The sequence below is a fragment of the Indicator indicator genome, chromosome 3 (genome assembly GCF_027791375.1).
Source record: "Indicator indicator isolate 239-I01 chromosome 3, UM_Iind_1.1, whole genome shotgun sequence".
NCBI classification, from domain to species: Eukaryota; Metazoa; Chordata; class Aves; order Piciformes; family Indicatoridae; genus Indicator; species Indicator indicator.
Genome location: NC_072012.1, coordinates 32158949 through 32172555, shown reverse-complemented (window position 1 = coordinate 32172555; position 13607 = coordinate 32158949). Strand labels below are relative to the sequence as shown.

The 13607-nt window shown below is 44.2% G+C and overlaps 1 protein-coding gene across 1 annotated transcript; it reads left to right on the top strand.

Moving 5' to 3' along the window:
• The first annotated feature begins 556 nt into the window (after nt 1-556).
• Nucleotides 557-10345, top strand: WNT16 (Wnt family member 16). Its single transcript, XM_054399701.1, has 4 exons — nt 557-645; nt 738-1012; nt 3553-3839; nt 9881-10345. Exons 1-4 carry the CDS (start codon nt 557-559, stop codon nt 10343-10345), a joined length of 1116 nt encoding a protein of 371 aa, XP_054255676.1.
• Nucleotides 10346-13607: the final 3262 nt, after the last annotated feature.

The following is a 13607-nucleotide window of genomic DNA, read 5'->3' as shown; positions in this document are numbered from 1 at the left end:
CCACAGCTTGCAGTCCCACTCTGTCTGCCCCGGACCCCGCCAGCACCCCTCTCAGCTGCTCCCAGCTCTTCGAATCCCAGAGGACTCGTGCAGGACCGCAGAGAGGCTGGCGAGCAGCCGCGCCGCCACCAGCCAGAGCACGGCGGAGTGGCGCGGTGAAATGCCGTGCGGTCTGGTCCGGTGCTGTACTGTGCTGAGCGGAGTAGAGCGGAGCAGTGCGGAACCCCCACCGCGCCCCGCCCCGCCCCGGCCCTCGGACGGCCAATGCGCGGCAGCGGGAGGCAGAGCAGGGGACGGAGCCAGAGAAACATCAAACTCAACTTTCTCACCTTGAAGGGAGTCAAGTGCTCCCAATGCTTCCCTTCCCGCTGCCCTTATCGCCAGCCCATCCGCCCCGAGAGGACCCTCCAACGGCCTAAGCTTCCTTTGCTAGCTGACCCGTACCTCCCGGGAAGGAGAGAATCGAGTAGGGGGGCGTTACTGGCCGCCGTCCCCCTCGGTCCCTGTTGCCCAGGGGCCGGGCAGCGGCAGCGCGGCGGGGCTCGATGTGGCGGGCATGGGGCGCGAGGTGCCTCTCCGGGCGTGCCTCTTGCGGGCAGCGCTACTGCTCGCCCTCTGCCCCGCCGCCGGGGCCGGCACCTGGATGTGAGTAGCCGGGTGAGGGAGGGAGGGCTGCGCGGCGCTCGTCCCCTGGTGCCTGCCTGGGCCCGGCGCTGATGAGGGTGCTGCTTCTGCAGGTGGCTGGGCATCACCGCTGCCGGCGGGCCGGAGAAACCGGGCTGCGCCAGCCCGCCGCTGAGCCGCCGGCAGCAAGACCTATGCAAGCAGAAGCCGGAGCTGGTGCCCGCCATCCGGGAGGGAGCGCGTCTGGGCCTCCAGGAGTGCCGCAGCCAGTTCCGACACGAGCGCTGGGACTGCCGCCCGCTGCCCTCCGCCCGCCGCGGAGCCACCGCCTCCGTTCCTGCCGCCTCCGTTCCCGCCGCCGCCGCCTTCGGGCACCAGCTTAGCAGCGGTGAGTGCCCGCCCCGACGGGGACCACCGGCCCGCGTGTGCGCCCGCCGTCGGAGCTGGGAGAGGCTTCCCACCGTCGTCGCGAGGGGTCCCGCGGGGCGGGCGGCGGGGGCCGGGGCGGCGGCGGAGCGGGCGCAGGGACCGGCCGGCAGAGTGCTGTCGCCGCAGACGGCTAGCCCACTCGCCCCGGGAGGGGAGCACAGGTAGACGAAATGTTCCAGGTAGACAAAACCAGCCATTGTCTTTCCAAAATTATTGTTGCTTATTGTAATTTTTTGCTTCTTACGCCCGCGGGTGGCAGTGCCTTTAACTAGATCCACTTAACTCTGTTGAAATGTTATTCTTAGATTGAAGTTGGTTTTATCCCTTTATGTCATAATTACTAAATGAGTGCAGTAATGACACATCATATTTCAAAAAGGTCACTTGATTGCAGGTATAAATCTGCTCAGATTACCATATGCAATACAAATTGCTTTAAAATCACAGAATCCACAGAAGGTTGGACCTGTCACCCAAGACCTCATGACTACTAAACCATGTCACCAAGTGCCACGTCCAATCCCCTCTTGAACACCTCTGGGGATGGTGACTCCACCACCTCCCTGGGCAGCACATTCCAAGGCCTAACAACTCTCTCCATGAGGAACTTTCTCCTCACCTCAAGCCTAAACTTCTCCTCTTGTTCTGGTGCTGGTTGCCTGGGAGAAGTGACCAAACCCCTCCTGGCTACAACCTCCCCTCAGGTAGTTGTAGACAGCAATGAGGTCCCCCCTGAGCCTCCTCTTCTCCAGGCTAAACAATCCCAGCTCCTTCAGCCTCTCCTTGTAGGGCTTGTGCTCAAGGCCTCTCACTAGCCTCGTTGCCCTTCTCTGGACATGTTCAAGTATCTCAATATCCTTCTTAAATTGAGGGGCCCAGAACTGGACACAGTACTCAAGGTGTGACCTAACCAGTGCTGAGTGCAGGGGCACAATGACTTCCCTGTTCCTGCTGGCCACACTATTCCTGATGCAGGCCAGGATGCCATTGGCCTTCTTGGCCACCTGTGCCCACTGCTGGCTCATGTTCAGCTGCTGTCAACCAGTACCCCCAGGTCCCTTTCCGCCTGGCTGCTCTCCAGCCACTCTGACCCCAGCCTGTAGCGCTGCATGGGGTTGTTGTGACCAAAGTGCAGCACCTGACATCGTATGTGCTCAATTAGGTGACACTGCTCAGCACAGTGAGACCAAAGCTGCTTTCCTTGTGTGAACTAATAATGGAAATGCTGAAATTCACACTGAAACAGTGAGAGTTTGTTTGTATGAAATGGCAGTATCAAAGGTCTTGATCCTGCAAGTTTCTTTTGAGCATCCTGCTCAATGATTTTGGTGTAGCCGTGGATGTGAACTTAAGTATTGTAGTACTTCATATTGTGTTTGTGCAACTTTCACTTTATACTACAATGCAAAGCTGAAAAACTCCCAAACATTAACCATGAAAACCAAAGAGGAAAAGTTAAAAACCAGGCAGCAGTTTACTGTGCTATACACATGTTAGTCCTTCTGTCCTGCAGACCCAGAAGTGAGTGGCTGTGATAACTTCCAAGCCTTCACTACATCCTGTGGATCATTTTATGATAGAATTAGCACCATAGACATATGCGAAACAAACAGGAACTTTGCTGCCCATGAGCAGACACTTGGACGAATGCAAATAACAAATTGGTTTTGAAACAATGAAAATTAGTCAAGTAAAATTTTAGCTGCTGTTAATGACCAATCCTTGATTTTCAGTTTGCTTAAAATCTGTGTTTACTTGACACAGTTTAAAGTCTGTACTACATTATGCCAGAAGGACTAGCTTAAGAGGCCCAGGCAAGTCTGCCCATGATTTTTCTGAGATATAGTATAACAGTTAAAGGCTTTTTACTTTGCTGTCTTTCCCATGGCCAGCTTATTCTAGGAAAAGCACATAACCTAAATATCCTCGTACTTGGTTTAAGATTCTAGGGGCTGTTTGCAGCTTTTGTGAACTAGAACAACCTCAATGTTTGCTAAATTTAGCATGAGGTAGGTTCTGGCCCTATATCAAAGTAACCCAGGATTGTGACAGCTTCAAGTTCCTCCTCCAAGTTCTAACCTAACCTTTTCTGCTTCATATCAATATGAATAGTGAAAAGCAGAGTGGAGAATAAGGGGTTTGGGGTATGGTGTGTTGTGGGTTTGACTTTTTTTAATTATTAAAACTTAACTAGCTTTAAAGTTTCTGTGATACAGTTCCCAACCAGATTCAGAAAGGAGTTACCAAACATTACAAGGCACCAACAGCCAGAAACAGCATCATTAATAGCATGGTCATATGAAGAGGTCCTGAAGTCCTTTTTTTTTTGGATGTGAATATCAACTGCTTTAAACAGCTCTACAGACCAGGCTCTGATAACTTTAAACTTGTAACTGTTCCCTTTTAATAATATCCTAGATGTAAAACCACTCTCTACACCTCCACCAGGAAGGTAATCAGGGGAGTAATGAAGTAACACACTCATGCCTTGCCTTGCAGGCACGAAGGAGACGGCATTCATATACGCAGTGATGTCGGCAGGCCTCGTGCATTCGGTGACTCGATCATGCAGTGCTGGAAACATGACTGAGTGCTCCTGCGACATGAACCTGCGGCATGGGGGTTCAGCCAGTGAGGGCTGGCACTGGGGCGGCTGCTCAGATGATATCCACTATGGAATGTCATTCAGCAGAAAGTTCCTGGACGTGCCCATGAAGAACATAACGGGCAAGAGCAGGAGTGGATTGACAGCGATGAACCTGCACAACAACGAGGCCGGGAGGCAGGTATGTGTCATCATTCGAAAATGGCTGCCATTGCTTGTTTGCCATTGATAAAATGGCATCAACCAGACAAGGCCTGTCCTTCCTTGACTGCAGGTACAGATGAGGTCAATGCACGAACAGCACTAACACTGCCAAAGCAAACTTGTACAATCTCAGAATAAGAGCTGGTTTTAACTAACTGAACTCCACAGGTCAAAATAGAATCCACAAAACAAGAATTAGATCTGGAGTGCTAATCAGACTTACCTTAAATAGATATTTGATATCCTGTATCCTTCAAATAATCTTGGTACCAGCATAGTACATTAGGAGGTTTTTCACTGATTGTTCTATTATCCTATCTGCATTTTTGATTCTCTCTGATACTGAATGAGCAAGCAGACTGGACATGAGGCATTGTTACCCATCCACAGTCTGGGGTCCAGAGCTGAGAGTAGAAGTCAAAAATCATGCAGAGAGGAAAACAAGAGTTAGTTTTTTCCTGTAACAGATGGGATGAAAATGACCCTGCTTCTTTTATAGAAGTCCATGTGTTAGGGTACTCCTCAGAGAAGTGAGAAGTGGCTTTGGATAACTTTTCTTCAGCCCAAAGGACTTCAAACCCACAGCTGAAGGGGAAGTGTGTGTGTGGGGGGGTGTGGCACTGGGTCCTTCCATCCAGTTCTGCAAAGGATAATAAGTAGGGGTAGAAGCAACCAATACAGGGAGATGTGAGTCTGTAATACAGCGCTTGGAGCACTCCTGGGTTCTGGTTCTTCTTTATAATTTCCTTCTATGCTTTACCTTGAAGTTTTTAATGTTTAATGGCTCTCTCTGGCCCCATAATACATTAAATCTGCTTTGCTCAGTGACACAGTTATAACTAAAGAAAAGAAATGGAGGCCCTCTTGTTTTGACTACATATATTGACGGACTCCGTTGTAACTGAGTAATTTCCTGTAAGCCAGCAACAGCATCCATGGGTTTTACCGAAAAAGGCTTTCTTATCTGGCAGAGATAGGGAATAGCCATAATAAGCCATCATAAGAGCCATGGTGGTATCAGTGCAAACTATTTTATTTTACAGTAATTTTTACAGTTTAGAAGAAAAGGTGATTGGTGTTGTTTAGCAGAGGACATTAATTATAGGAACAGAACAATATGTGATTATTTCCTTAGGCAAATAACAAAGGGTCATCACATTTTTTGAGAGACACAATTAAGGAAGGAGATAATCATCATAAAAAATATCTCTTATTTTCATTATTTTTAATATACAGTACAGGTACAATTTTTTATTTTAATACCTATGTTTGTCACTAAACAGTGACATTTTCTAGTATTAGGCTGACAGTGGAAGTGTAGGGAAAAAGACTGCAAAGCTCCAGAGGAACTTCAAAGAGCAAGAAATATGTGACTTCTGTGTTTAGGTGGCAGTGACACAGATCTTCTCTTTGATATTCTGTTCTTTTGTCTGCCTTTAGCTTTATGTTACCAGAAGCAGTCGTTTGCTGTCCTTTTGTCTTCAGTGACAGTGTTTATTTATGGTCTTCCTGTACCATCTTTGTGCTCATCACCCATTGCTGCAGGTGTGCCAGTACCACCATCTGGGGTCTTGCACTGTGAACTTTACCAAGAAACCATTAAGGTTTTAAAAAAACACACACACAGAGTCTAGAAGAGAAACTTTTTTCTTTTGGTGTTGCTTTCTTTAAAGTTGGGTCAGTTCCCTGATCTTATCTATAGTGGTTACACAGATGGGCCAACTCTGTCATGGAGGCAAGACTGACTGGCAAAGGGGAAGAGTGCATTCAGTCGAAGATAATGGATTTTCAAACCCTGAGCTAAAGTTACAAGGGGTTGGAGGATGTGGTTAAGAAAGTCTTCATTTTCTATGAACAGCATTTTTCACAGGAACCAGATTACCTTAGATTCAATTATATGCACTAAAGGATGGTTGATTCCACCTTGTGCAACTTTAACATCATGCAGCTGCAGTATCTTCTATTACTAGTCATGTTGAGTTGTACCTCTTATTATACATAAATTCATGAAACCACTTGTAAAAATTGTAGAAACAGTACCAGTTGTAGTGTTCAGAAATATGGTAGAATCTTGCCCAATTAGGATCCATTAGGCTTTAGGACTTTTTGGGCTTTCAGGTTTTTCACAATACTGAGCTCTCCAATAAGGCTCTCAGAGTATGCTGTCAGGGTCTTATTTGTGGCACACCATACATACAATCCTTCCTTTTCCAAAACACTGGTGTTTTTTAAGCAAAAAGCAAGAGCTGCAAGTCTGTAAGGCCGGAAGGCCATATTTCACTGATATTGTATCAATGGTATATTTGTTGTTCATTGTCTTGGAAGAAAATATGCCAAGTATTTGGTCGGCTTCCGTGCATAAATATTTTGTAACTTAACGGTAAATTATAGGATAAAGCAAATATTTTGACTACTGTCCAGAGTGAAAGAGAATGTTTACTGTTGGTGCTTGGGATTTCTAGCAGCAGTATTAGCTGACATAAAGTTTAGCAGAACTCTTCAGTTTTTGCAGTTTCAAAATCCTTAACTAGGAGATGCTGGACAATGTTTACCTTCATGTTTTGAGGCTTACAAGATACCTTATGGCCTTTTGTAATAAATACTGTCATGTTCCTGGTTCTGTGTCTTGCAAGAGCAGTCTTGCAGGGACATTTGTTAGGGCATACTAATGGAACTGGTATGTGCAGTAGTATCTTGTTCTTTTCCCATTTCTATACAAAATTCTGGTTTTCATTTATATATCTCATGGTTAAATCCAAGATATATTGAACTTAAAACAGTAAGGATCCTTTGACTGAATTGTCTACTGTTTAGGATACTAACCTAAACATCAGAAGATTCAGATTTCATTCCTTATTCTACCACAAGATAAATATTCATCATCTTTTAGTGTTGTAATGTCCGGTGTACTTAGATGCACATACATGAATTGTGCACCTCTGCTGATTATAAAAAAGGATGAAGGGAGTCAGGCACTATGGACTGACTATTATTGTATTAGTATTTTATTTAATGATGGCAGAATACTGCTCACTTTTCCACTTGTGGAAATTTATATGATCTGCAGGACTTGTGCTTTCACACTGAAATAACTTGGCTTTGTCTAAGAGTTTAGTTTTACTTGTAACAGACCCACCAACAGTCTGGGTTTAAGTGCTGTACTTCCAGCAGGGCATGTGCTTATCTACATGCATAGTCTTACTAGTTTACTGGAGGCTTAAGTTAGGTTGTTTGACTACAAGTGGTTCCCATTTCAAAACAAGTACTCTCAGGCCCTGTCTCACAGCTGAGAACAGTGCCTGGAAACAGAGAGCATAGCTTGAGGATATTAAGCATCACTTTGCATTAGGATTTATACAAACTGTGATTCCACTGGCACTTTGCTTTGCAGCAAACCAATCTCTGCTTTCTGTCCATCTGCCTGTTCTAGCCACACATTCCCACCCCATACTGCTCTGTCTTAATTGCATTGGATCAGTGAAAGTCACTTCAAAAATATCTTTTCCTGGGTTTAGTTTTTAATACAGGCCAATGTTTGGCTTTGCATCCTGTTCATCACTTAAACTCTGCACTCTTGTGCTAGTACCGTTGGGGCTGCAAATATCAAGTGGCAATAGAGACAAGAGGAACTGCTCAGGTGGGCTAGAGGCTGAACACAGCATTCGTGGATCCAGCTCTGTTCCACACTGATCATTTCTCACAACCAATCAAGTCAGTTTATAACTAGCCTAAGAAAACTGAAAAGCTGTTCCAGCTTGTGCAGAAGGACACATTTATCCACTTATGTCTCTGTGAATGAGAGCTCTTCTTTGAAGTTCTCTATGAAATTTTGTTCCTTAGCGAGAATCTTCTCACAATGTTAGGAATAATTGAAAACATTCACCATATGAATCTAAAGGTTGAGCCCTGGTTGAAGCGTCAGTCCAGAAGTCATGCTCCCAGTAACTATGTGCATCCCCCTAACACTGTGCACTTCTGAGCGACAGGTGTGTATTGCAGCCGTGTCCTGCTTCAGCATTGCGTTGGCTCTGTAGGACAAGTCCCATCAAACCTGGCCAGTCCCTTTCCTGTCATACAGGGTGCATGATGTGAGTATGGTGTAGAATACATGATCCGTCTTGCTCTGGTGCTCTGTGCCATGAGGCAGGGGCTATCCCTGTCCCTCAATCCCTCCTAGAGGGGCCAGTCACCTTAAAACAATACAGTGGGAACAATGCAGTGACACTACAGAGGAATAATTTGAATCTATATTGATCTTGCTCCATGAGAAGTTTCAAAAGAAACTTACCATTAGCTAATTTTAAATTCACAATTTCTGTTACATTTCCCAATTGTCTTGATTATGGAAAGTAAATATGGGGGAAAGGTTAGTAAAATGGAATATGGTGACATCAGTTTTCCACACCATTAACAAATAGCCTGTATGAGTCTACAGGATGGCTCCAGAGAATACATTAATGGAAAGATAAACCAAAACAAGTTATGATGCCTTGTGCGTGTGACAATTCTTGTTGTGCTCTTTTCTAAACTCTAAAGTGAGATGTGTCACAAATCTAACAGCATAATTTTGTACTATGACTATTAGATATTCCAGAAAGCATTATTATATTGATTGTCTGCTGACTATGTGAATTGTAGTTCTAGATAAAAAAAGTTACTGCTTGTTTACAGATTCCAAGTCTTTGAGGCTTGGTCTCCTGTCAGCTGAGTCACAATTCTCATGTGTTGCAAAAGCTTAATGCAGGATTAAGATTCCCATTGCTGGTGAGATAGTTATTCTTGGTTTTGCATGGATGTAGCCTTACCCATCAAAGGGTATCTTGATGTTGGTAACAACATTAAAACATAGAAATTTTGCTAAAACATTGAAAGTTATAAAAGTAATATGAATGCAACTGTCAAATTGTCTGAAATAGAGCCATTATGCAACTGGAAACACTAAAATCTCACAATAGTTCTAGTAGTGCCTAAATTACAAGAACAGGATTTGATCCTGTGAGAAGCACCTGGGACTTACTCCAGAATACCTGAGTTGCAAATACCTCTGCTGAGCTCTAGGGGCTCCTTTGATACACTTTCTGTGGAGCTTAGAGATGTGTGTGTCCACCTGCTTTTCCAACACAGGTCTGCCCTGAAGCACCTCCACGCTGTATACTGCACTGCTTTGGACACAGAAGCACATTGGGTACACAGGCACTATTGTGTGACATCAAGCCATTCCTATGGCCTTAGCTTACAGACTGTGTTGTGAATGTTTAGTGATCTTGGTGGTAACCACAATCCACCCTTAAAAAATGTCAGAGACCTGCCCAGTAAATGTCTTCCAATGTGTACCTGCCTTATCCCTACTTTTCCTCCTGCCATTCCTCAAGAGCAACACATGACAAGTTATTTCGGGTGTTCAGAATTCTCCAGAGCAGAAGTCAGCCAGAAATAAAAGCTTTCATTACTGTGATTTGATATCGTTATATTATTGCCATTGCAAAGTGCAAGTGCAGAGTAAATAGTGCTTCTTATAGTGGGGGTTCAGAGTTGGAAACTTGATTGCTGATCATAGAATCATAGAATGGTTAGGATAGGAAGAGACCTTAATGATCATCTAGTTCCAACTCCCCTGCCATGGACACAGACATCTTCTACTAGATCAGGTTGCTCAAAGCCTCATCCAACCTGTCCTTAAATATAGCAAAGTGGGAGCATCCACAACTTCTCTGTTCCAGTGTCTCATCACCTCTCACTGTGAAGAACTTTTTTTCCTAATATTTAATCTAAAGTTATCCTCTTTCAGTTTGAAACTGTTACCCCTCATCCTATCACTACACTTGCTGACAGAATCCCTTCTCATCTTTCGTGTAGGCCCCCAAACATATATCCTCCTCTGCTCTGACTTCTCCATCACTGAAATGGCAGCGTCAGCTGTACTAGCAAATACTTCAAGATCTCTGTGTTACTGATGTCAGGCAGTATTCCTAATGAATGAAAGACCACATCCAAATATCATTCTCCCCTTGCTTTCAGGCTGTAGCAAAGCTGATGTCAGTGGATTGCCGTTGTCATGGTGTTTCTGGGTCCTGTGCTGTGAAAACTTGTTGGAAAACTATGTCCTCCTTTGAAAAGATTGGCCGTTTTTTAAAGGATAAGTATGAAAACAGCATACAAATATCAGACAAACTGAAAAAAAAGCTACGCAGAAAAGAGAAAAGCCAGCGAAAAATTCCAATCGGGAAAGAAGACTTGCTGTATGTGAACAAATCACCCAATTACTGTGTCGAAGACCAAAAACTGGGGATTCCTGGGACTCAGGGAAGGGAATGCAACCGCACCTCGGAGGGACCTGATGGCTGCAACCTCCTCTGCTGCGGGCGTGGGTACAACACACACGTTGTCAGGCACGTGGAGAGGTGTGAATGCAAATTTGTCTGGTGCTGCTACGTGCGCTGCCGGAGGTGTGAGACCATGACTGATGTACACACCTGCAAGTAAACATGGCCAAACAGCAAACATGGCCAAACCAGCCTGCACTGTTTGGTACAACACACTTCTGCAGAGGCAGCGATTGCTCTTACCACGTGGGACCGTGGGTGATCGGCCTCAGGGGAATGGGTATTGCCAAACAATGGGTAGGCCAAACTAGTGTATGAAAAAGCAACTGACTGAAAAGCAGCCTACTATGCAGGAACAGCTACAACAACAAAAAAGAACACATGCTGACACGTTTGAATGTGTAACTCGATGAGCAGGGACAGACACTAAAGTTTCCAAGTCTTTAATAGCCACAACATGTTGAAGATCTACATGATCAGTAACTACATCGGAAAAAGCACCAAAATCTCATTAGCCAGAGACTGAAGAGTTAAGAGGGTGTCTAAGACACATTAGATATAATCCTTATGTCTGCATTTTTAAAACTGGGACTAGGTGGTTAACTAGAGGGTTAATTTCTGCAGGCTTTAGGGGAAAAAAAAAAAAAGTTATGGGGAATGTTCTGCTGTTGACCATGCAGCATTTGCTTTGCAATTGTTTAGAAAGCCATCTTCTGCATTATATGCAGAAAAGCATCTGGTGCTGAGAAACATGTGGCTGCTGAGAGCTGGGCGCTGCCTGGCTCGGTCCAGCAGCATGGAGCAAGCTGTGTCCACAGTAGAGGGGCTGGAGCACAGCTTAATGAACGAGAATAGCCTCAGCATTTTATAGATTGTCTTTCAAATGCACAAAGGACAGATCTGAGGAGGGACATAAACACAGTTTGGTATTGAAAGGAAATAAAATCCTTTGCAGTCATTTCCTCACCGTTTGAACACACAATTTGTGAGTCAGCTGGCTGCCACCCTCTCTTGTACTGTATGTAATGACCTGCCATATTCAACCATCTGGCTGGTCATTCACAGTCATTTTCACAGTTAGCCATGCAAGATTAAGCCCAAAGAAATCTGCCATAAAGCAAAAGATTTTGTTAAACATTGCTTTCCCTTGTAGAAGCAGCAGCTATAACTTTTCATTAGGTTGCATCCTAAGAAAGTTCAATGCACAATGTAATTTGTGGATTGGCTCACACCACTTAAGTATTTAAACTGTTATTGATAACACTTTCTCCCCCTCTATACATTGGTTTAATTTTATTTTACATCTGTGAAAGGTTGTTTATTTTTATGCAATGATTTGATGCCTGGCTTAAAAAGCATTTCTATTGTTTAAATGTGCAAAGACTTATTTTTGATAAGATAAGAACATTTATATTTTGTAAATATTTAAATTATGCAAGTTATGTAAAAGATTTCCAAAACTAATGTGATAATATTACAGCCTTTGACATTTGTTGGTTAGCTATTTGTTACTATTGTAGTAGCCTTTAAATGATTTTTATTTGCATGTGCAGGGGGAAATTAGTGGGAGAATTACATAAACGTTCTTTTTCTTTACCATGAGGGTGGTTATAATTATTGCAGTTAATACACACAGGTGAGAAACACTTCCTATGATTTTCTAAATGATCAGTTAATGAGTAGTCTGTGTACTTTCTTATTCTTTTAAATCCATTTTACAAACAATGAAATCCCAGCCTTAGTATTAAATTTAGAGCTCCCACTGACATCAAGGAGACTTTCAAGGGTTTCCGATCCCTTAACTGGTTCCACACTGGCAGTTTTTAGAAAGATATCTTAAACAGTTGGGTTGAAGCTTTCAGAGTTACTTTGAAGAATTCATTTCCTAGTGGTCAGTTGTTTCCCGTGAAAGATGGTGGCCAGATTCCCTGTCACTATTGGATGTGTAGGTCAGGAAGAAGCAAACAATTTCTTCTGTATTGTGTTACTTCACTGCCTTATGTGGAGTGTCTTAGGAACAGCAGTTGAGCAACCAAAAAGTCCTTTCTCTGCTGTCTCTTTGTGGACCTTCCCTCCACATTTGGCCAGCCTGTCTCCATTGACCTAGCCAGATAATTAATCTTGAGGCCACAAAATATGCTGTATAAGGGAAGTGTGCTCATTATGCCAGTCACTGTCATGGGAGGTTTCAACACCCTCCCTGTGAAAGCTTGGTTGGGGTGGGCACATCCTGATGGAAGACCCTGTAGAGAGAATAGTGAGCCACTGGTTGTGCCCATCTCCCAGCAATGAAAGTAAACCCTCAGGCTCCACAGGCCATGCCACAGCACCTACTGGCAGCGTGGATGGAATGTGTTGCTAGTGACTGTTGATACGAAGCTGTTGTACAGACTACCTCTCTTTCTGGATCTGTCCTACATCAAGCTGCTGGCAGTGGTAAGTGCCCTGTATGAGACTGCTTCTAGCAGTGCCTCCACTGTTGTTGTATGGGGCTCCATCAGGTAAGAACCACTGGAAGTTTGTGGTGAGAACAAGAACTTCTCTTAAGGCAGCCTGATCTGTGTCCTAAAACTACCTTAGCTTTTACTGAACCTAAAGGCTCTTCCATGCTTGACCTGTAGAGTAAGGAAAATCACCAATGTACTTCTCAGTATGCTTTAACTTCTGGCACGGTAGCAAATGGGGAGAAAATGGTCCTGGACTCCTGGAACTGAGGTCAGCTTCAGTGCTTTGCCCAGAATAAAAATCTCAGCAGACTGTTTCTGTAGGTTTCAAGGAGAAGGGCACTCACATCAGCATTGCATGGAGATGTAGGGCAGTTACAGTGTCTCTAACCTGCTTAGCAAGCCAGTATTTGACATTGTGTTATTTCTGAGAGGTCATCTAGCTCCAAACAACAACAAAACTCAAAACAAACAAACCAAAGCTATTTGCTTTTAAATATTAATGAAAGTATTTTTTTCTGGTTTTGGGAGGGGTGAAGAGTTAATTTTTCTCAAAGGATGACAAAAGATAATGAAGAGAAGTGGTAACACACATGGTTTATGAGAGATACCATGGCTGAGCATAAAACATAACAGGGCTCTGAAGCTTCTCTGGCAGCAGAAGGACCAGTCTTGGTGCATGCAGACTTAGAGGCTGCTTCTCACTCTCCTGCTGCACTGACACCAGGGACTTGGAGGGAAAAAGGAAGCAAAGCTGAGTGCATTGGGGAGATTGGAGACCTTCTCTTTATCTGTTACAGTTGAAACTGCTGTTCAAGTTAAGCTTCACTGTAACTTCTCTTGGTTACATCCATAAAACTAATTCTGGATGGGCAACATCTGGAAAAGCGGTTCTGGATAGGAACCAGTAGTATTTTGGAGTAGTATCAGGGCTAGAGAAATGTATTGCAGTATTTATTCCACAAAACTACCCTTACT